We start from the raw sequence: 20,989 nt of genomic DNA on the forward strand, positions 1-20,989 counted from the left end.
TGAGGATTACTACAGTGAATGGATGGGTGGGATAATGGGACAACAGATTCAAGAGATTCAGGATAGGCAGAAGTTGAAGTTGGGAAAGATAGTAGTACATAAAGTACTAATGCATGGATAGAAGAGACAGGAGATGGGGGAATATGCTTTCAACCGAAGTCAAATAACTTTTAAATATAAATAATATTATTTAGCTTATTGTTTCGTTTGGGAAGGTGCTGGCTTGACTATGCCCTGATCATAAGCAGTGGTTCCCATTCGCTTCTGGCCTGTCCTAGGAGAGTGGCTAGCAAGAAGGGAGCATTCCTAGCTTGGGCACCACTGCATGAATACATGATATGTTATGGCATGCAAAATATAGTGAAATAAAGGAGAGCGCCATCTTTTAAGAAGTCATCTGCAAACCACAACTTTTGTGAATATTTGTATTAAATTCTTTGTATATTTGTATTAAATATTTGTATTAAATATTTGTATATGAACATCTGTTAAATCAGGAAACTTTAATCAGGCTGACAATGGTAGCGGGAGAACAGAATGCAAAGAAGAAATGGGCCTTGAGTTTGGAACCTTTGTTCCACAGGTTTAGTATAATGGATTTTTCCACAGTGTTCCCAGCAGAAGGTCTCTGTAGGGTACAAAGTTGATGTGAACACAATTACCTGGAAGTATCTACCTCCATGACATCATGGTGGAGGCAGGCTTCAAGGAGCAGGCCTGATCTGTAGTCTTCTGAAAGAATAAATGACACATTTCTGTATCAGCTCCTACTCTTTTTGAAATTAGTGACCAGAGCATTGCATAGTGTTCAAACTGTTTTTTCCTAGTTAGCTCCGGCCACTTTAGACCCCATTGATGCATGTCAAATTCAGTGTTTTTTACTCCTGGATTATTCCATATCAAGTGATCCAACTTTTTGCCCCATATCATCCACTTTTCTGAATATTTTGTATACTTGTTGAATGATCAAAACTAAGTTTAAATCTATAATTTTAATTTTTCATGTCATCCCATTTTGCATGGTAGAATTAACACTTTGAAAGAATTCTTGTTAGTACTTTATCTCATGAACTTTTAGTTTTGATGTATCTCAATCCTGAGCTGAGCTTTTAAAGGCTTTTGTGCAGGGCCAAAATTGTCAATTTTTTGAAATTACAAACCCTCATAAAACCCTCATAACTGGAAACAGGAAAAAGTTTTAGATTTAAACTTAGTTTTGATTGTTCAACAAGTGTACAAAATATTAATAAAATTGGATGACATGAGGTAAAAAAAGTTGGATCACTTGATATGGAATGATCTCCTTGTATTGATAATTTTCCATGTAATAACATGTTAAGTTATTCGGTCATTTTGGTACTTATTAACAGTTTGAAGAAAGCCCTTTTAAGCTCTTCCTTCTGTTGGGATTAGGCCACCTTAATTTGCTATCTGTAGATAGGATCTTGTGACATTAGATCCATGTGTGTACCAACTTGTTAAAGGGAACAAGATTTGGTATAGATCTTTAGGGAGACTTCAATGGTTGTCTATATTTATTAGGACTGCGCTGAATTTTTGCCCACAAAAATGTTCTGATTGCAAGGGGACGGGAGTTAGTCCTGCTTGTTTGATGTTCATAGCAGCTGCAATTCACAGTTTGACTTAAATTGACGGCCAGTCAGGCATGACATTAGCTGTGTGGCAACATGATGCTGATAGTTAGGTTTGTAAAAGTGAAATCAGAATGAGGGCAGTGCTTCATTTTCCAGCCTCAAATAGGAGACCTAGTTTCTTAGCTTTCCTTGTTGATGGACTTTTGTAAAAGTCCAGATGATATAGTTGAAGAACCTAAAGAGGTGCTGGTATTTATACCTGTGTCTAGTAAGAATGGATTCTCAGACATGTAATTGGAAAAAAGTGTGTTAACTTTTTAAATGCCAAATTGCATGGGCAGTGATCTTCCTGGAAAGTGCAGGTGGAGACATAGGAGTTAACCTTCCATTCCAAGGTATAATCTTCATGAAGATCACCCCATCCTAGCTGAAATTAATTAACTGCAGGTCAGGATTTCTGGAAACAGAAATTCAATGGGATTTAGTCTTTCCTGGTATGAAAATACATTTATGGGAAAAGTTTCACCAATTGACATTGTCTGTTAGACATACTAATCTTTTATAGTTCCTGGTTTATTTTGGGGACCTCTATCCCATTTGTTGAAGAGGGCACAAATATGACACAAGGCATATATTGTGTCCTCTTGTGGGTACCTGTCTATGGTATGCATTCACTTTTTATTTGCTTGGTAGTTGATTCCTTTCATTTGTTCTGTCTTTATCACAGACTGCACATGCTTCTGCTGCTTGGCAGTTAAATGCCTGTCAAAAAAGCTGCTGCTGCTGCTGCTGCTACTGCTGCTGCCGCTTCTTCTTCTTCTTCTTCTTCTTCTTCTTCTTCTTCTTCTTCTTCTTCTTCCTCCTCCTCCTCCTCCTCCTCCTCCTCCTCCTCCTCCAGCATTCACAGTATTGTCATCTACCACAATGTGTACTCTGATCTGGGGCTACCTCAGAGTAGCTGGAGATTACAAGTGGTTCAGAATGTGGTTTCCAGGGTATTGGCAATAGTAGGGCATTTTTTATAACAGTTTTTTCAATCATTTAGTGGTTCAGTGCTGACCCAGTTTAGTGTTGCTTTTGCACTTTAAAACTCTTAAACTCTCTGGGTCCAGGACATTTCAAGGGCTGCCTTCTCCCATAAGAATCTAACTAAACCTTTAGAGATTTCTCTGGGCAATCTGAGGCAAGGTTGTTACACAGGAAAGGGCCTTTTAAACATCAGTATCAAGTTTATTCACATCTCTTCCTTTGAAGGTCAACTTTCCTCCATTCTTGTTTTTAGGATTTAGGCAAATGTGGTGCTCCTCCAGCAGGTTTTTGGGATTTGTTTATTTCTAGCAATCTGTACATTCCTTTGCTCCTAAATTGTTGGTGGCTCTGCTTGTTTTATTTGCAATTTGTTTGCTAAAACACAGTGGCGTAGCGTGGGGGGTGCAGGGGGGGCCGGCCGCACCGGGCGCAACATCTGGGGGGGGGGCGCTTGCACTCGCAGCTCTCTAGTGGAAGAGACTCGAGCGCTAAAATCCACGGGTTAGGGGGCGCAAATTACTTGCCTTGCCCCGGGTGCTGACAACCCATGCTACGCCACTGCTAAAACAAATTGTATTAATTTACATTGTTGTTCTTGCCCATTTTGTTTGCAATCTCATGCAGGGCAAAAAAGTTGAATGCTATTCATTGTCCCCCTTTGCTTGCACATATGCAGAAATTGAAATGCTTTCTTCGCCCTATTTTTTTAATTGAGTAAAGTACTTAGGAAATTAATGCTCTGACTTAATAGTTATGTCAGCTAAATGGAAAAACATACTCTTTCGGTCATTATTGTGTTCTGTATCCCTTCCACCTGTACCTGGGGACCTACTTCTGCTCAGCCCTTTTGCCTCCACCCCTTTTTGTCCACTTTACTGAACAGGAAATCTGGGTGCTGTCTTATGAGTAAAGAAAATATCTGGTCCAGCTGCACATGAGGCAAACTTTCCCCTGCTGATCAGTAGCTGGGCTAATCAGAACCAATAAAAATTAGCTTGCATATTCTTTCCCATCCATCCAAAAAGGAGATGTTGCTGCCAAGCCCCTCATGAAGTAACAAGCTTGTACCTCAACTTCTCAGCTCCTAAAGTTCTTTACTTTCCATATAAATGGAGTGACAAGGACGTTGCTTTTGGCTATTGCTCAAAGTGGAGGGTAGTTCCTAGCAAATTCTGATATTTTACAATGGAAGGACAATGAGTCTATTTATACTTGAAACACTGAAAACAGTTCTGAATCAGGAAGAAAACTGAAGCTGCTGTTGGATCAGGAGTTTTGTTCCCACCACAGTTGTGAGAAGATGCTGATCCAGTTCTACCTTTGATTGAAAGTCTTTATTGCATGAGATTCCTTACAATTGTAAAAAAAAAGTTATTAAAAATTGGATTGCCCCTTGCTCTTGTCGCCTGAATGTATAGGTATTTATTGTTCATTTATTTTCAGTGACTGTCAAATTTCATCCAAGATAGCTGCAACTCAGTTTCAAAAACTTCTAATTATTTGCCAGGAATTTATTTTATTAATCTATTATTTTTCACCCTTTTCCCTCACACATCACCCCTCCCTCCCTCCCTCTGTTTGTCTTGAAATAGCCCTGAAACTTGGGCTGTATAATTTCCAAACCAATTTATCAACTGCGTAAAATTAAATCTTTCAATGCTCTTCTAGTATTCAGAGATATTCTGCTTCTTAGATTGCACCAAAGAGCCCTATGGTGTTGCATCCTGTTCCCAACTGTGGCCAGCTATATGAGTTGAATAATTTGTCTTTCATGGTTTCATTTAAAGTTGCATCTCTCACTGTAAGATCTAAAGGGGGAAAGGTGCAAGATGTAGCATCCCCCTTCTGTTCACTCAAGGTAGGGGTTTTTCTTCATGTATCCTTCCACTTGTTCTTAGCTCCTCTGCACTGCTCAAATTGCAGGGAAATCCTTCTTGGCTGATAACTAATTGATCTAAAATGCAGCTCCTTAAGCCACATTCTCCTCTGCTCTCCTGAGTCATCCAGATTTGCGTCCCCCAGAAGCCAGATTTTTCCCCCAGGCGAAAATAACTTGTCTACTTTCTGGGCCAGTACAGTGGGACCTCGGGTTAAGAACTTAATTCGTTCTGGAAGCCCATTCTTCAACTGAAACTGTTCTTAACCTAAGTTACCACTTTAGCTAATGGGGCCACCCGCGCTGCTGCCTGTCTGAAGCCAGGAAGGAGTTTGATTTTTAAACTTGCTGACAACTCTGGGTAATGTTGAAAGATCTTTGATATTTGGGCATAAACACATTGTTCCCTCTTCAGAACTTCTTTCTGTTGCATTAGAACTCATCACATCCAGCTAAGGCTCAAATTGAGGAATCCATATTTAATAACTATTCAGCATCCTCAGCCAAATTCTCACATCATTGTTTAGAGAGTTTCACTGTTATATAAGCACTAACTAGCCTGCCTTTGGTAAGTTCTAATTCTGATTATCTCTGCTCTTATTTGTATTGCATTAAGGATAATGAAATGTCATGCTTAATACTACTTTTCATTCATATATGAGCAAAACATACTCTAATGGATTGGTTTAAAGCCAATAGTAAATAATAAGCTTCAATAGTAAATATTTCAAGTATTGCTTTCTAATGGCTGCTTTAGGAACTTCCTGCTTGACTCAGTCCAGTCCTCATGTGCCCCCAAAGTCTGCTTTTGAGGGTGCTCCAAAACTCTCAGGTTTTAAGAGGGAACATGGAGTTGCAAGGGGAAGGGGAGGAAGAAGCCCCATTGTGCAAGAGGATGTGCGTGTACTATGTTTGATTTTACCCTTAGTACAAGTGTTGTCACAAGTAGATCTTTGGGATCAGAGCATTGACAAAGTGAGCAGTTGGACTACTTTGAGCATGGAACTACATATTGTACAAATGGGGGCCAAGAGGATGAGATAAACATTTAGGTATGTCTGGTTGGTAGCTTTCTTCTGCAGACCCTCACCACCACCACCAACTGCTCTTCCTCTCAGATTAGACTCCCACTCTCAACTTGCATAGGAGATGAGAAGCTGTGCTTGGCAGAGAGATTTGCTTCAGTGGCTGGGTACCTACTTTGCATATATCCCAGGTTTTATCCCTGGAAGCTGTAGTTAAAAGCACCAAGTATCTGGTATTTTGTCTGACGCTTGGAGGGTAATGCTAAAAAGATGGGACAAAGGTCAGATTCACCAAAAGGCATCTTTATATGTTTTAAGGAAATTGTGTACAGTTTTATGATGAAAGTAAAGTGATGCAATTGGGTTTTATTACAAGTTCTGCACAGTGAGCCCTTTCTCTGTGGTGTGAGCCTAGCTTTGCAGGTTGTCTTTTATGCTTGTATTCATTCATTTACCTGGTGGATGGGGACTCTAAACCACAATTCAGTTAAGTAAAATTTTCTGTTTTCTCTCTCACACAAGTAAAGATTAAGATGTGTTCTTAATCTATCCCTATCCTTGTACATTAGGCAGGTGATGCATGCACAAAACTCTTCTGGTGACTGGAGGGAAGAAGAGAGTATTTTTTGGTGATTTAATAAGCACAAGTCAATAGGCAGATTGTACAGCTGCCTTTTCCTCTGTTCAATGTGTGAAATATTAAAAGAAAGAAAAAACAACTGTTAATGCAAGTTCTGAAGAAAAATGCAGTTCACCATTCCTGTGTAGCAGGAAGGGACTATGGATGGAGTAGGCATTTATGACATGCTTGCAGTGTAATGCACACTGTAAACTGTATGTCAAGCTCTTGAATGATTTACAAGAACCCCACAGTATTGTCTAGAGGTGTTGGGTGCCTTTGCAGGTTGGGGGTTGGAGAGAGAGAGTACCTTGCAACAATTATGCATTGTTATTCAGTGCTTTTATTCACACATTTCCGTTAGGATATACCACAAACCAGCAGTAGTATTCACTCCTATATCTTTATTGCAGGTTGAAACTCTGAGTGTAGCTCTCAGCCTACTATTGTCAAAGGTGCTTCTCAGCCAAAGGACTGCACACGGCAGATAGTTAACTTTATTGTCAAAGATAGCACTTACAATTGCTTCTACAGCTCTGGATACCTACATGCACTAATCTAGTGTCTACGCAGCTATTCCCAGATTGGCACTCTTTTAGTGGAAAACATGGAAGAGAAATCGAGGAGGTGTAGGTTTGGCTTTATGCAGCCAACCCTTCCTATGAGTCCTTGCAGGTGTAGTCCTGCCCTTGAGTGTGGCCCACATGGGGCTTGATTGCCCAGATTAGGATCCCTGCCTGGTTGAGGCAGGTACAAATAGTGCAGGGCAACATGGTTGAGTAGGAAGAGGATGATGGACCAAACACTGCTGAGGCTTCCCACGGTTGGATCTGGTGTTGTATGTGAGTGAAGGTCTGATGGGGGAAATTGTTCTTTTGGGGGCTATTCCTTTCGGGTTATTTCTCATTGTAAGAAGGTTTACTGTTTGAGGGTTGTTGGTTTTTTTCTGTTTGAGGAGGTTTTCATATTTTGTTCAAATAAAATTATCCTTTGCCTCATATATTGACTACCAAAGATCCTGTAAAGAACCTGTAGTTAATTGGCAAAACAGCTCCATGGAGCAGTTACAGCAACAGGGGCCTACTCCCCCTCAACTGGTTTATGCACCTGATAGGCTGTGCACAGGCAGCCGGAGATTACGCCTACATAGAAACTTTCTGTGCTCATCCCTTTTCAGTCCCCTCTTGGTCCTGGGAGGCAGTGATGCAGGAGAAGATGGGGAAGCACCTGGTCCTTCACTTGCCTGATCTGCCTCTTCCTCATCTTCTTCTGATCTATCCTTTGCTCCTCCCTCCAGCTCTGAAGTTATAAAGATAATCTTTCATACCAAAGCTTGGAGTGATTTTTTTTTTTTTTTTTGCATGTGAGACTTCATTACCTTAATAAATAATACCATTCTTCATTCAACTTCATTTATATCATCTTTGCCTCCCCTTCCCCTAAATTAATGGTCTTCAGCTGGATCACACTAGTAGTTCTACTTTCTTTTTGCACTGTTTCATGTACGTGCATAAAGGATTGAGGAGTACACAGGGAATTTAAATTCCAAAGAACAGTCTCTAACTGATCTTATGGTGGTTATACTTGAACAGAATAATACAGTGCAAATGTAGAATTACAGTTTACTAGGCAATTCCATTGTGTCACCTGTGGCTTCAGTCAACATGGGTTTTTATCTTGCTGTATATGTTAATCAGCTTACCAGTACCAGGATGTTTTACCATGAATAGAGCCTTGTTAATTGATCACTGTTACTATTTTGGTTTCAGGTATACCTTTCCTTCATCTCCATGTGTACAAATGTTTGACAACTCAGGATTACACTTCATGCATCTGATGAAGTGTACAGTGATCCTTGAAAACCTATGCCTTAAAAAATTTGCTAGTCTTTAAGGTGCCCCAAGACTTGATTAATTTTGTTAAAAACTGCTCCTTAAATGTTCTATATTTTTTTTGGTACATTAAGAAATACACCATGTGTGTAATACTAGATTGATACATGCAAGACTTACTCACCACTTTCATTTTGCTGATTTGTGTTAGATCATAATTATACACACGTCCCAGTGTCCATCTCCACCCAAAGTATTGTTTCACATTCCCTATCTTCTGGGTGTTCAAAACTTGTTTGTATATCTGCAGAGACAATTAGTGGAGGAGAGTGATGCTTGGTGTGAGCCTACCAAGGTGGTGGTAGTATTGCTGTAATTCCCTAGATGAGAATATATATACTATTGTAATGTTTGTGAATCAATCCAGAATAAGTGGCAGGCTACTTACATTTACTAATGTGCATTAGAATTGGTACTTAGGTAAGTGATCCATAAGTTTTGACAGGGGTGAAACTAGACTCATTGTCACCCAGGTCAAAGACCCAGTTTGACACCCACCCACCCCCGCATGGGGCATTAATAATAATAATAATAATAATAATAATAATAATAATAATAATAATTATTATTATTATTATTATTATTATTAGTGCACACACAGACACAGAGGCTGGGAGCCTCAGTGGCGCCCCTCTGGAGGCTCCACCCAAGGCCAAAAACCCAGCTCGTCCCCCCCCCCTCAAGCTACAACTGAGTTTTGAGTGTGCTGCTTGAGTTTTTTTTTATTCTCTCGCCATTTCTTCACTCCTGTTTTCCAGTTGTCATTATTAAAGTTTTTTATTTGTGTAGCTTCCTTTTTTCCAAGGTAATTTTAAAAATATTTAAGTTCTTCTTCTACTTGAAGCTAAAACTTCCTGAAGGTTGAGTTGCTCAACAAAGTAGTACTATGCAATATAAGTATAATTGATACTACATTGTGGGTGAAGTTTTAACAATTCCCAGTTCAGACACATTTCTAAGGCAGGAATTGTGGTTTGTTTCTCTTGCATACTAGTGAAGCAAAGCTGGCACAACTGATGCATGACATGCAAACAGTGTATCTCATAAAAACAAGCTGATAGCACATACTTTGATGGCTGTAAGGCCTGCGAATTCAGAATTTGAAATATACTTCCAGATAAGTAATGTTAACATTTTTGGTTGGGTTGTGCACATCTTTTTCTTCTTCTTTTAAACACTATCATGTTTAGTTTCTCTTGCATCTGTGTGTTGTTGGATCCACGCTCTGCCTTGATGGTTACTACTGAATTATTTTAGTAATAAATTTCACATAAATGAATTACTTTCTTGCAATTGTTTGTAATAACCCCCTATATCTGTTATGTGAAATATTTATGAATCTCCTATAATTGGATATCTTTAACTTAAAACAAAATAAATCATGATTGTGTTCCCTTCCTCATCTTCTGTCAACCTGTGCAACCCAGTGACTGCCTCCTTGTGCCTGCCCTCAGAACAGCTTTTGAATTTGTCATGATATATGATTGAAATGCAGTACCTTCCACATAGGTGGAGAATTGACAGAGACCTTTCTCAGATCCTTTTGTAAGTGATGAAGAAATTGACAGTTCTGCTGTTTCCCATATACTGGTGAATATAAGAGTACCACAGTTAATATTCTACCTACTCCCAGTTTACATATTCTTGTCTTACTTGCAAAATGGTATGAAGTCTTAACTTTGAAGAGAGAATGGGGGAGCTGCTTTAGTTTCTTATATACCTAATCTTCAGTTCTGACAGTTGGATTAAATATGGCGCTAATAGCAGGTTTATGCTACTATTCAGTGATAAAGTGTCAGTTTGTGACATATATTCTTCCCATCTCATCTTTTGTAGTTATATTGGGTTTGTAATATATGTCTCTTATCTTACATTGATCTCTCTCTGCTGCGGGTATTTTTGGCTGATATGAGTAAAAGTGGGCAAGATTAAGGTTTCTTCCTCTCCTGGATAAATTAAAATCCCACCCCCACTTGTAGGGTACCAATGCAGCATTGACTAAGAACTGACCAGGCTGCTACATTCTCATTGCTGGTTGCTCCTTTTCTACTTCCCCCTATACCTGTATTTATACCCTATCATATGGAAATCAGAAAACTGAATATGTTTCCTGGAATGCAGGTGATACCATTCAATTTTGCTACTCAACTGGCCTCAACTGCTTTGTGCACTTTTCCTGAAAGTATAGACAGTGGTTTTCTGAGTCATTGATATTGCTAATGTAGTACCCCTGGAAATCTGCCACACTGACAAGTTAGCTGTCTTACCTCACCAGGTGGGATTGTGCTGCTTAGAAACTTTCGTTTGTTAAACATCATCATGAAAATTAATAAAATTAGTTTAACCTGACATAATTATGAGTGTTCAACATGTGGCAGGGTGGGGTTAGGGCTCAAAAATATATCAAATTCCTAGGTAAATATTAGATGTTGACTTCTAGGAATCTCTTACGCTTCTGCTTGCAGTGGTGTCCAAACTTTATTCAAAGAGGGCCAGATTTGATGAAATAAAGGGCCATGGGGGCTGACCAAAGTTGCTGACCTTTTTTTAGGGTTGGAGTTGAGGACCCCAGGAAATAAACTGCCACAGGGGCTGAATTAAACTGACCGGCGGGCCGGATTAGGCCCCCGAAATGGACTATGGAGATGCTTGGCTTAGAGGGTCTGCCTTATTCTCTTTGTAGCTTGTTTGGGAGGGGCTAGGATAGAAATTCTCATTCTTTCCTCTGGCAGTTCAAGTAAGTATACATGCTTCCCAGTTGTCTTTCTTTGTCCTCAACAACCACTACATGAGGTTTAGATTAAGCTGAGAGTGACTGCCCAACTTCATCTAGTGAGCTTCATAGATAAGCGGGGATTTGAACATAGGAGTGTATGGTCTAAATTCATCATTTAGTATTATAGGATAACAGAGTCCTTATAATGGATCAGTAACTGGTTAAAGAGCAGAATCCTGAGAGGAATAAATGAACAGTTTTCACAATGGGAAGGATACAAGATGTTGGGTCTGCCAAGTCAGTATTGGCACATGTGCCTTTTAGCTTGTTCATAGATCACCTGGAGTTAGGAGTGAGAAGTGAGGTAGTTTTCTGATGACAGCAAGTCATCAAAAATGTAACTATAAAAGTGTAAAGTGATATGCATTGGGGCAGAAAATCCTAAATCTGCATATATGTTAATGTGATCTGAATTTGTAGGGTTTGACCAGAAAAGGCATCTTGAGATTGTTTTTGATAGCTCAGTGAAAATGTTGATCCAGTGTGTGGAGCTGCAAGAAAGGCAAAGTCTTTGTTCCTGGATCATTAAGAAAGGATTGAAAATAAAACTGCCAATATTACAATGCTGTTATATAAACCTATATAAAATAATCTGCCAATTTGTCATGTATGTTGTTGTATATAACCTCGATCCTGTCCCTAAAAACCCAGAGCATTTTTTTAAAAAGTCCAGATACAATTTGAAGATTATGTAAAAGTTCAGTGTAGTTCTTTTTTTATCTCAAACCAGTTCATCCATGTGGGATGTTATACATATTGTGTGTCCAAGATAATCTCTCTTTAAAATCTAATTAACTATCCTTTTGATATCCTGAAAATCCTTTTGGGTATTTTGCATTCCTGTTGGGATGCCTGTCTGGCTGACTGCTTCAGCTGGGTAATCATTTTTCTTGTTTATCCCTAATCCTTTTAATATTTCCTTCCTGCTCATGTGTATAACTGTACAGTACTTCCATTGTTTGGCATCTATTTCAATGACAACTGTAAGGGACTGCCAAGTGGAAGAAAGGTGTTTTGTGTTTTAGTGTGGATTTAACAAGGGATATAAAATAAAAAGAACAACTGTTTTCAGCACAGTGACCACAAAGAATACCAGGCATAATTTGAGTTGAACTCTTTGCATGTCCGACAGTGCAATCCTATACATGTTTACTTAAGTGTAAGTGCTACTATGTTCAATGAGACTTGCTTCCAAGGAAGCATGCCTAGGATTGTATTCTGAGTAAGACAAATTACATAATAAAAGAGTTATGTCAACAAATCTTGCTTTGTTTTGAAATAACTGTTTTTCAACTTTCCCATGGATGTTCTCATGCCTTATTTGTTTAGTTTTCAGGCATCAGAGGAGGAAAACATTCAAAAGAATAATTTCACTTAGATAAGATTATATAGAAGCATAATCAGAAACACTGAAAAACAACATTGCTTTAGCTGAATTAGACTTCTGTGCAAAACTTCATCAGTTTTGAAAGAATAAAACTTGATTTTGTGTTTGGTTATAGAGAATAAAAGGTAATATATGTTATAAAATAGGGGTAATTTTTAAATACTGTATTTTATGTATGTTAGCATTTCAGAATTGGTCAAAAAGCTTTATTGATATGGGGACAATATATTTAGTAGGCCAAACAAACGGTCACAAAATAGTATGCCACATACAAGCTTTAAAGTTTCACAGAATTTTTCATTAGGCTAGATAGTAAAAAATACAGAAAGGAAAGTTTTAGGCCATCCATGTCTTCGTCTGACAAGTGTTTTAAGATGGAGTGTGGGAAAAGGTAGCAGGCATTCAAAAAGGGCCTTTTAGGTGCTTTGCATAATTCAGGTTGTACCTGGGCCTTGGAGAAACACATGATGACTGATTCCCCACTCTCTGCAAATACAACAATCAACTGCAAATACAGTTTTATTTCCATCCTTTAAGTGAAATATCCATTCCTCTGACTAGGTGGAGTAACTGTGCACCATGTCAGTTACATTGCTATTGTAAACTTGCTTGAAATCAGTAGCTAGTGTGCATTTTCTGAAACAGTGACTTGTATATATAAATTATCCCTGAATTATTATTTGGGCGGTAGTTTATGCACATTGATCAGCTGGTTTACTTGCCCTTTCCAGAAGAGCTATGACTTGCCCTCTTTCAGAAGAGTTCAAAGTTGTAATATTACGCTTCTTGGGTGACTAGTTATTTGTGCAAGTGATTTGGCTATTGATTTTGGGAATCAACTAAATCAACAAACAACTCTAGAGTCAACTAATTCATAATGGGAAGCACATGTCCTCTGGTAGCTTTACACATTCATTCATCCTGTAGTCCTAAACATACTTAATCTGGAAGTCCTGTTGAGCTTGATAAATCTTTTTTTCTAGATGTAGACATAAATATGGCACTGGTATGTAGAGAGATTTCTCGCCTGTCCAGTTTTGTAGTCTTCAGATATGGTTGGAATAGATTAATAGCTTTGTAGCATTGAATGCCAGGGTCAATGTCCGCAGTTTTAAAAAAAAAATTCATAACTTCTTTTTTTGGGATGAAATTTGTAGGCATTCTAGCTCCTCCTGAGGAAGTGGAGCCTATCAATTTTCAGCCAGAAGACAAACAGCCGAACAGATGTTATACTATTGTTCAGATACACAGACTTAAAGATATTTAACACTGAGCTTTACTCAAATGCAAGTAGGGCTAGAATGGGGTAGGAGTATAAGGAAGGGCTTTAACCATGGGTAGGCAAACCAAGGCCCGTGGGCTGGATCCGGCCCAATCACCTTCTCAATATAGCCCGCAGGCGGTCCGGGAATCAGCATGCTTTTACATGAGTAGAATGTGTCATTTTATTTAAAATGTATCTCTGGGTTATTTGTGGGGCCTGCCTGGTGTTTTTACATGCGTAGAATGTGTGCTTGTATTTAAAATGCATCTCTGGGTTATTTGTGAGGCACAGGAATTCATTCATCTCTCCCTCCCCCATACAGTCCAGTCCCCCACAAGGTCTGAGGGACAGTGGGCTGGCCCCCTGCTGGAAAAGTTTGCTGACCTCTGGCCTTAACTAATAACTGACATACCAGGCAGAAACCAAAATGCAACAACAAGAGTAAATAATTGGGATAGAAGGGCTTGGATTTTAGAAAGGGATTGGTCAGGATTTTTTTTAAAAAAATTATTATTTCACTATAAACAAAATGGTCAGTCATATCTTGCACATAAGACCCAACAAAGAGCACGTGGATGACACATCCAAAATATTGACTTAGAACATTAGTTAGCAAAAGTTTTGATGAAATATAAAACATAAAAATAAAAACAACCTAAAGCATCCATTCAGCAATGGTATGGGAGTCCTTCAAATAACTGAGCTTTTCTAGAACAGGTAAGTTGTAGTGGTTTTCCTATCGCGGAATGGTATTGGGGTTAAGTTGACAATTGCTTTTCTTATTGTCTGTATATGAATAACAAAATACAACCACCACTCCATAGCTCTTCAGTGTTGTCCTTCCTAGCAGAGTCAACCTGATTTCTCCTCCAGAAGATTAGGTGTGCTTTATCTTCTGCAGCAAAGAAACCAGAACCTTTTGGTGCCTTAAAGACTAACACATTTATTTGAGGAAGCATTTGAGGAAGTGGGCATCAGTTCATGAAAGCATATGCTGTAATGAACTTGCAACTTCAACTTGCAAAAGAACACTGAAATAACTTCTAATATGTTAATTCAGGGGCAGAGAACTATGGTCCTCTTGTTGTTGCTGGGGTCAAACTTGCATCATCCCAGACAATCGACTGTGCTGACTGGAACTGATGGGAGTTAAAGAGTCTGAACACTGGGAAGGCCACAAATTTCTGACCCTTGCATTAAGGAAACGTTCCCTCCAAAAGTGTTGTGATTGTAGAGCCCTGGTCAAAAGCTACAGCTTTCAGTCACAAAAGATGCCACCCTCCCCGCTGCCTGGCATTTCCCTTTTATGGGCAGCTTGAGGGGAGGTTGAGAAATTTACCACTTTTGGCCAGAAAGAAAGAGACCTAAAACAGGATTGAAATTCTGTGAGCAGCCCACTGAACTCAGACAAGACCTGTTTTTCTTTAGAGTGAATACCTCCCAAATCAATCCAGTTCATTATTAGGTTACATCCAAAGCGGGTGCACACTCCTGCTATGCCCCACCCACAAATGGAATTCACTGCATCTCAGCATCTCATCTCCCCAATGTTCTTCCCCTCCAAAACTATAAAAGCCCCAAATTCCTTTCATCATAGGGAAGGCACTCATGGCATTTAAATCATTTTGGTTTTCCAAAATGATCCAGCTTTTAAGTGCATGTTCCAAATTCAGCACTATAGGAGGGAGGAAAAGAATGGAATCCTACAGGAAGGATCCTGTAGAAAATGCTCAGATCTTGTAGTATTGCACTGAAATACTTCTTCAGAACTGTTCTTAAGCTATTTCTATGTTACCCTACAAATCTGGAATTAGGGAGAATAAATTTTTCAGAGATATATGTTACTTTAGGTACACAGAAACCCTGAGCATTGGAAGATTGAGATGAGCTGGATTATTGTAAACCAATTAGAATAAACTTTTGCAAATGTCAGTTTCTGCTTTTTTGTATCTCTGCTCCCTCAACCCACTACATTTTTCAAACATTTTAGATTTCTGAACCTCTGGGAGTTAAATATGTGCTTAAGGTGCTCTAACATAGAAATGAGAGAGGGATCATTGATTTAATCCAAAATGGTGCTTCTCTACTACAAGAAGCAAGTCAAGTCAAACTGCTTTAAATTAATGATTGCAGCACAACTAACCTCAGTATATAATAATGGAATGGAAAATGGCCAGAAAGTTCAAAACCATTACCGGTATATTAAATTTCAAAAGGGCCATTTATAACAAATGTGAGGATTAGAATGTTGAACAATAAAATGGTAATGTGGGTGGTTCAGTTTATGGAAGCTTAGATAGTATTTAAACATAGAATAATGATCTGATATCCCAGGGTGTATATGGACAAGGCCAAAACTAACCCATTGTACTTAAAGAGTCAGGGTCTAAATAGGTGAGAAATCTTCTTTAAAAGAGAAGTCTTGCTCAAGAAATAATTAAGAACCTCTGCCGAATCACTTTTAAATTGTTAGCCTGTGCTCCATTTGGAGGAAGTGTGGAATATAAACTGAATAAAATAATAAATGGGTGAAGACTTTGAGGAGTGGATTGCTACAGATTTGAAAACTAACAAATACACCTGATTTAAAGGCTAGAAGCAGGCAACTAGGGCAATATTTGCAATACTTACTCACTATTCACATAGCTTATACCCTTCGTTTCTGCATTCAGTGCTCAGCATCTTACACTATACAGTAAATGTAAAGTCAGCTTACACTATAAATGCATAATTAAGATTTTTAAATCACAAAAGTGACCTAAACCACTGCATTCAGGAATATATCTGAAGAACTATGTCAGATGAAGAGGAATAACAATTAATTTACAAATTAGAAAGTAACAAGTTACTTGAACCCTATGGCATTCTTGGTGAAGAAATGTGAAATTGTTGATTTACTAACAATATGGATTGTGTGGTCCTGTAAAATTCATTGAAAATATAAAGCTTAATTTGAACATAAAAATGTAATTTGAAAAATATAATGGCCACATTGTTACATCCCATGAAAATCAAAGGAGTTCTTAAGAAAAGATTTCCTCTAATCTTTGTATGCCTCTCAGTTATGCATGAAAAAGAGATCACTATGTTGTTCTATTAAATATGTGATATATTATCTTGAAACCTGCTTACATGGAAAATTTTAAGGCGGGTAGGCAACCTAAGGCCCGTGGGCTGGATCCGGCCCAATTGCCTTCTCAATCCGGCCCGCAGATGGTCTGAGAATCAGCATGTTTTTACATGAGTAGAATGTGTCCTTTTATGTAAAATGTATCTCTGGATTATTTGTGGGGCCTGCCTGGTGTTTTTACATTAGTAGAATGTGTGATTTAATTTAAAATGCATCTCTGGGTTATTTGTGGGGCATAGGAATTGGTTCATCTCCCCCCCCCCCCCGAATATAGTCCGGCCCACCACATGGTCTGAGGGATGGTGGACCGGCCCACAGCTGAAAAAGGTTGCTGACCCCTATGTTAAGGGGTTCAGGTAGGATGGAAGGGTAGGGCAGTGTTTCAGTATTTGGGTCTCTGGTTGTTAACGGCTTTAGTCAATAATGTCACCTTGAATTGGGCTCCTAAATGATCTGGCAACCGGTGCAACTGTTTATATGGGTTTATATGTTACCTAATTGGAATCCCAGCCAGTAATCTGGCCACTGCATTTTAGACCAATTAAAGTTTCTTTCTTCAAGGGCAGCTGCACTTACAGCACGCCACAACAACCCAATTGGAAATTACCAAAGTGGCCATGTCACTTCTTACTGAAAGAGATCATAGCTTGAGTACCAACTGGACCTGTAAAAAGGCACTCCTAGCCTAGAGACTGTAAAGATGGGGAAGTAAATGTCAGATGGGGTTGAACAGAAATAAAAGCAGAAAGTACCACACATGGAGCTTCTGGGAATAAAGCAAAAAACTGCAGACAGTTCTTGAGGAAAGATGCTAGTGTTTGCTTATACTCATCCAGTCTGATCATCCATTAGCATTAGGTTTCTCCAGAAGGACACCAGTATAACCAGCTATACTTTTCATATACTCCAACAACACAGTTTCTTGATGTGATAGCGTGAGCCATACTACTGATATTTTATACCATGCATACTCTCACAGCATGTATAATCAACACAGCTCTATATGTTAGTACTGAAGAAAATGAGTATACCCAGAAATGATAGGAGAACAAGTCAGATTAAGTGGACATTGTGTCCTTGACCATAAATTCATTATACCTAAGCACCTAATCCCTAAAATTTATTTTACTTCTGTCTCCTAAACTTAAGGCTGTACCCAGTTCATTGACAAATTCGATTACATAAAAGCTTTATAAGGGGTACAAGTGGTTATCTTTTTACATAAGGTAATGGTTATCCAGTGTTGCCATTCGTCTATCTCGAGACAATGAAGTGTGTTTCCGGCCGTGACGTCAAGCTGCTGCATTAGCAGTACTGAAGTGACCTCTCCAGGGCAGAAGCCTGGACAAAGTTTATGGTGGTCCTGGGCTGCCCAGACGACAAGACCTCCCTCTCTGCCTCATGATGTGGTCCAAAGGAAAGTAGAGCAATACGTCTGGCACCAGCTTGGCTGCTAGGAAGGAGTTGCTAGAAGGAGGCATACAAAGTGCCATCCAACCATCTTAGGGACTCCACTCCAGATTTGTGTAGGTTTACTCCTCAGCCTTTTTTTCTCCCAAAGATATCCCACAAGGCAGGGGACGTTTAGAATCAGAGATTTCCTTCTGTTAGATGGGCTATCTTCCCAGCTTGATGAGCTCCATCTACCCCTCACTTCCCTCTACAGCATGTGCAGAAACTGCCTTCTTGATCATTGGACCTACTATTGGTCTTGTCCTTGGGTACCCTCATCTGGTTTAGCCAGCCAGTTGAAGCCATTTCTGGGGCTTCTAGAAGCTTCTTGGAGCCACAGGTGAGAACTCCACAAGTGTGGAGGTTGGGAACCAAAGGTGGACAGTTTACCCCAGAAGGAACACAACATTTCCACTCCAGAGGTTATCCCTCTGTTAGCACCCTATACTTCCAATGGTTATCTATAGGATTTTAATATTTATGGTATATTGTGGCATATACAGTTTGATCACTTTTCAGCAGAGCCAGCCCACCAGTGGGGTGAGGAGAAACAACTTACCTCAAGTGGTGGAAGCACAAGAGTCAGTGCCCCATCTGCCCTACTGCCTCCAGTAACAAAGCACTCCCTTCTCACTGGTGAGAGGGAAGCATTCTGGCGTGTAGCATTGCCATCTATCTTCCTCATCTCTGGGGCAGAAAAGACAAGTGACAATGCTTTGAGGAGTGCCTCAGTAAGAGCCAAGGGGAGGAGTTTAGCAAGAGCCAGGTGTTCCTGCGCACAGCGCTGCTGCTCATCTCCAAGTTCAGAGAGATGGGGGAAATACAGTGACAGTGGAAGTGGGCAGTATGGCAGGGAGCAAAATATTTCCGCTTTTGCCTTAGGTGGCAAAAGGGGGTGGGCTGCCCCTGCTTTTCAGGCATGCCTAGGTTTCAGTGATTGATACCAGTGATGTCTTAGAATGGTAAATCTGCCAGGAGGGTTATTATCCCCGCCCCCCGTGTAAAGCTACCATAATCAGTGTTCTTGTACCAGCATTTTTGTGTATGTGTACATGCGTGCCTGAGTAAAAAACTTAGAATGATGAAAATGTGTGCCTGCTGTGTACTTCATGCCTATGATGAAACAAATACTTGGCAGTAAAAGTCTTTCTTCTTTAATTTAATTTTTAAGGCAGAGCTTTCCAAACTTCTGTATCGCGACACATTAGTTTGTTGGCTTCAGTGTGTAGGTGTATCATGCAAACGCTCCCCGTGCTCCTCCCAGGGCTGGAAAGGGGTTAGTTTAACCTCCAGTTTGCTAGTAAAACTGAATTACTGTGTTGTGAAATGTATGTCTAAAAAGTGTGTCACCAACATGAAAAGTTTGGAAAGCTCTGCTTTAAGGTGTTATGGGTCTCTTTGTCCATCTTTCTGCTTCCTGCAATCGCAGATTTTGGCAAAAACAGCTGACATCCCTTTTGGGGGAATGGACATAGCTCCATCAACACAGTTTCTAGCGATACCTCTTCTGTATGGTATGAATGTCCAAAGCTTTAAATTAACAGGACAACATATTACTGACATCCACACACTGTCTTGTTTTCAGAAGAAAAGCCTGACTGCTCCAAGGCCCGTTGTGAAGTACAGTTTTCTCCTCGCTGTCCAGAAGATTCTATTTTGATTGAAGGGTATGCGCCACCTGGTGAATGCTGCCCTCTACCTAGCCGCTGCGTGTGCAACCCTACAGGGTGCTTGAGGAAAGTTTGCCAACCAGGCTATTTGAATATATTGGTTTCTAAAGCATCAGGCAAGCCGGGGGAATGCTGTGACTTCTATGAATGTAAACCAGGTAATGTGTACCTTTACCCCCCCCCCAGCCCAGTTACCTTAGTGTTTATGCATATTAACCTAGAGCTGACTATCGAAAATGAACTCCTTCGTGTGTCTCTTTTCCTGTCACTGTCTCTATCACTGCACTATCAGATAAAATTTCACTCCAGCCAAACTCTTTCCTATCTTACAAGCTATTTGAAACAGGAACACTGATGGAATAACATATATGCAAAGAAATGTGTGGCAGGTGCTAATTTCCCTGACTCCTTGTGTTATCAAGCTAGATAATGTAATTGTTTGATAATCATATGCAAGCTTTCAGTCCAGTGGCAGTTAGTGCTCACAGATGATGATAAAACCATTTGGTGGAAAGCAATGCATGATAAAAGCTAGACTATAACTATATTATGATCTGTGGTTTCTTTTGTCTGACAGAATAGCATCTCCTCTAGTAATTGAAAGCACAGAGATCAAGTTGACCATTTAGAGTACAAGATGTAGAGACAGACCATCCTGCACCTTCCCTTTTATTGGTGGTTTACTCATAAAAATAAGGGACATTCCAAGACTGATTGAAATCAAGTGTTCTCAAGGGCAAATCCAGCTGACTTCAAAGGGACTGAATCTGTCTAGATGGTGATTGCAATACCAAAACACATACTGGAAAACATGGCACAACCTCCTTCATTGATAAAGGATATGACACAGACAGCCCACCTCTCTGCTATGCACACACAAAAAATGGAAATTTACCATTGTGGATCACTGAAATTCTGTCCTGTCCCTTTGCTTTCTACACTGCTGCTGTCACTAATTCAGCTGTCGCAAATGAACACGGCATGCTGGCTGCATTGGTTGTGTTTCACTTGGAACAGCCAGTGGGTGTGATGGCTGGCTGCTGACTAAAAGTGGATTGGATATCTAGCCATCATGAGGGAGAACTACTAGTAAGTTCTGCAATGCCAGTGCAGCCTCTGCAAAGCACCTAGCCTACTGTGCCAGAAATGGCTGCTCCCAAGTCTTCTGGCAACTGAGTTGCCATTTATAAATTGTATACTGCTGGTTGGCAAGTCAGTTAACAGCATTCCATTTTGAAATAATAAAATTAATGTTATAATGCCTCTTGTCTCCA

At 39.7% G+C, this 20,989-nt stretch overlaps 1 protein-coding gene across 2 annotated transcripts in view; it reads left to right on the forward strand.

Moving 5' to 3' along the window:
- CRIM1 (cysteine rich transmembrane BMP regulator 1) overlaps positions 1-20,989 on the forward strand; it is a 127,686-nt gene that overhangs the window by 54,017 nt on the left and 52,680 nt on the right. For both annotated transcript variants that reach the window (XM_083604242.1, XM_083604243.1), the window contains one exon: positions 19,631-19,873. In XM_083604242.1, the coding sequence (XP_083460368.1) occupies positions 19,631-19,873 (243 nt within the window). The remainder of the gene's footprint in view (positions 1-19,630; positions 19,874-20,989) is intronic.

This window comes from Podarcis filfolensis (genome assembly GCF_964270895.1).
Source record: "Podarcis filfolensis genome assembly, chromosome: 3".
In the NCBI taxonomy this organism is placed as follows: Eukaryota; Metazoa; Chordata; class Lepidosauria; order Squamata; family Lacertidae; genus Podarcis; species Podarcis filfolensis.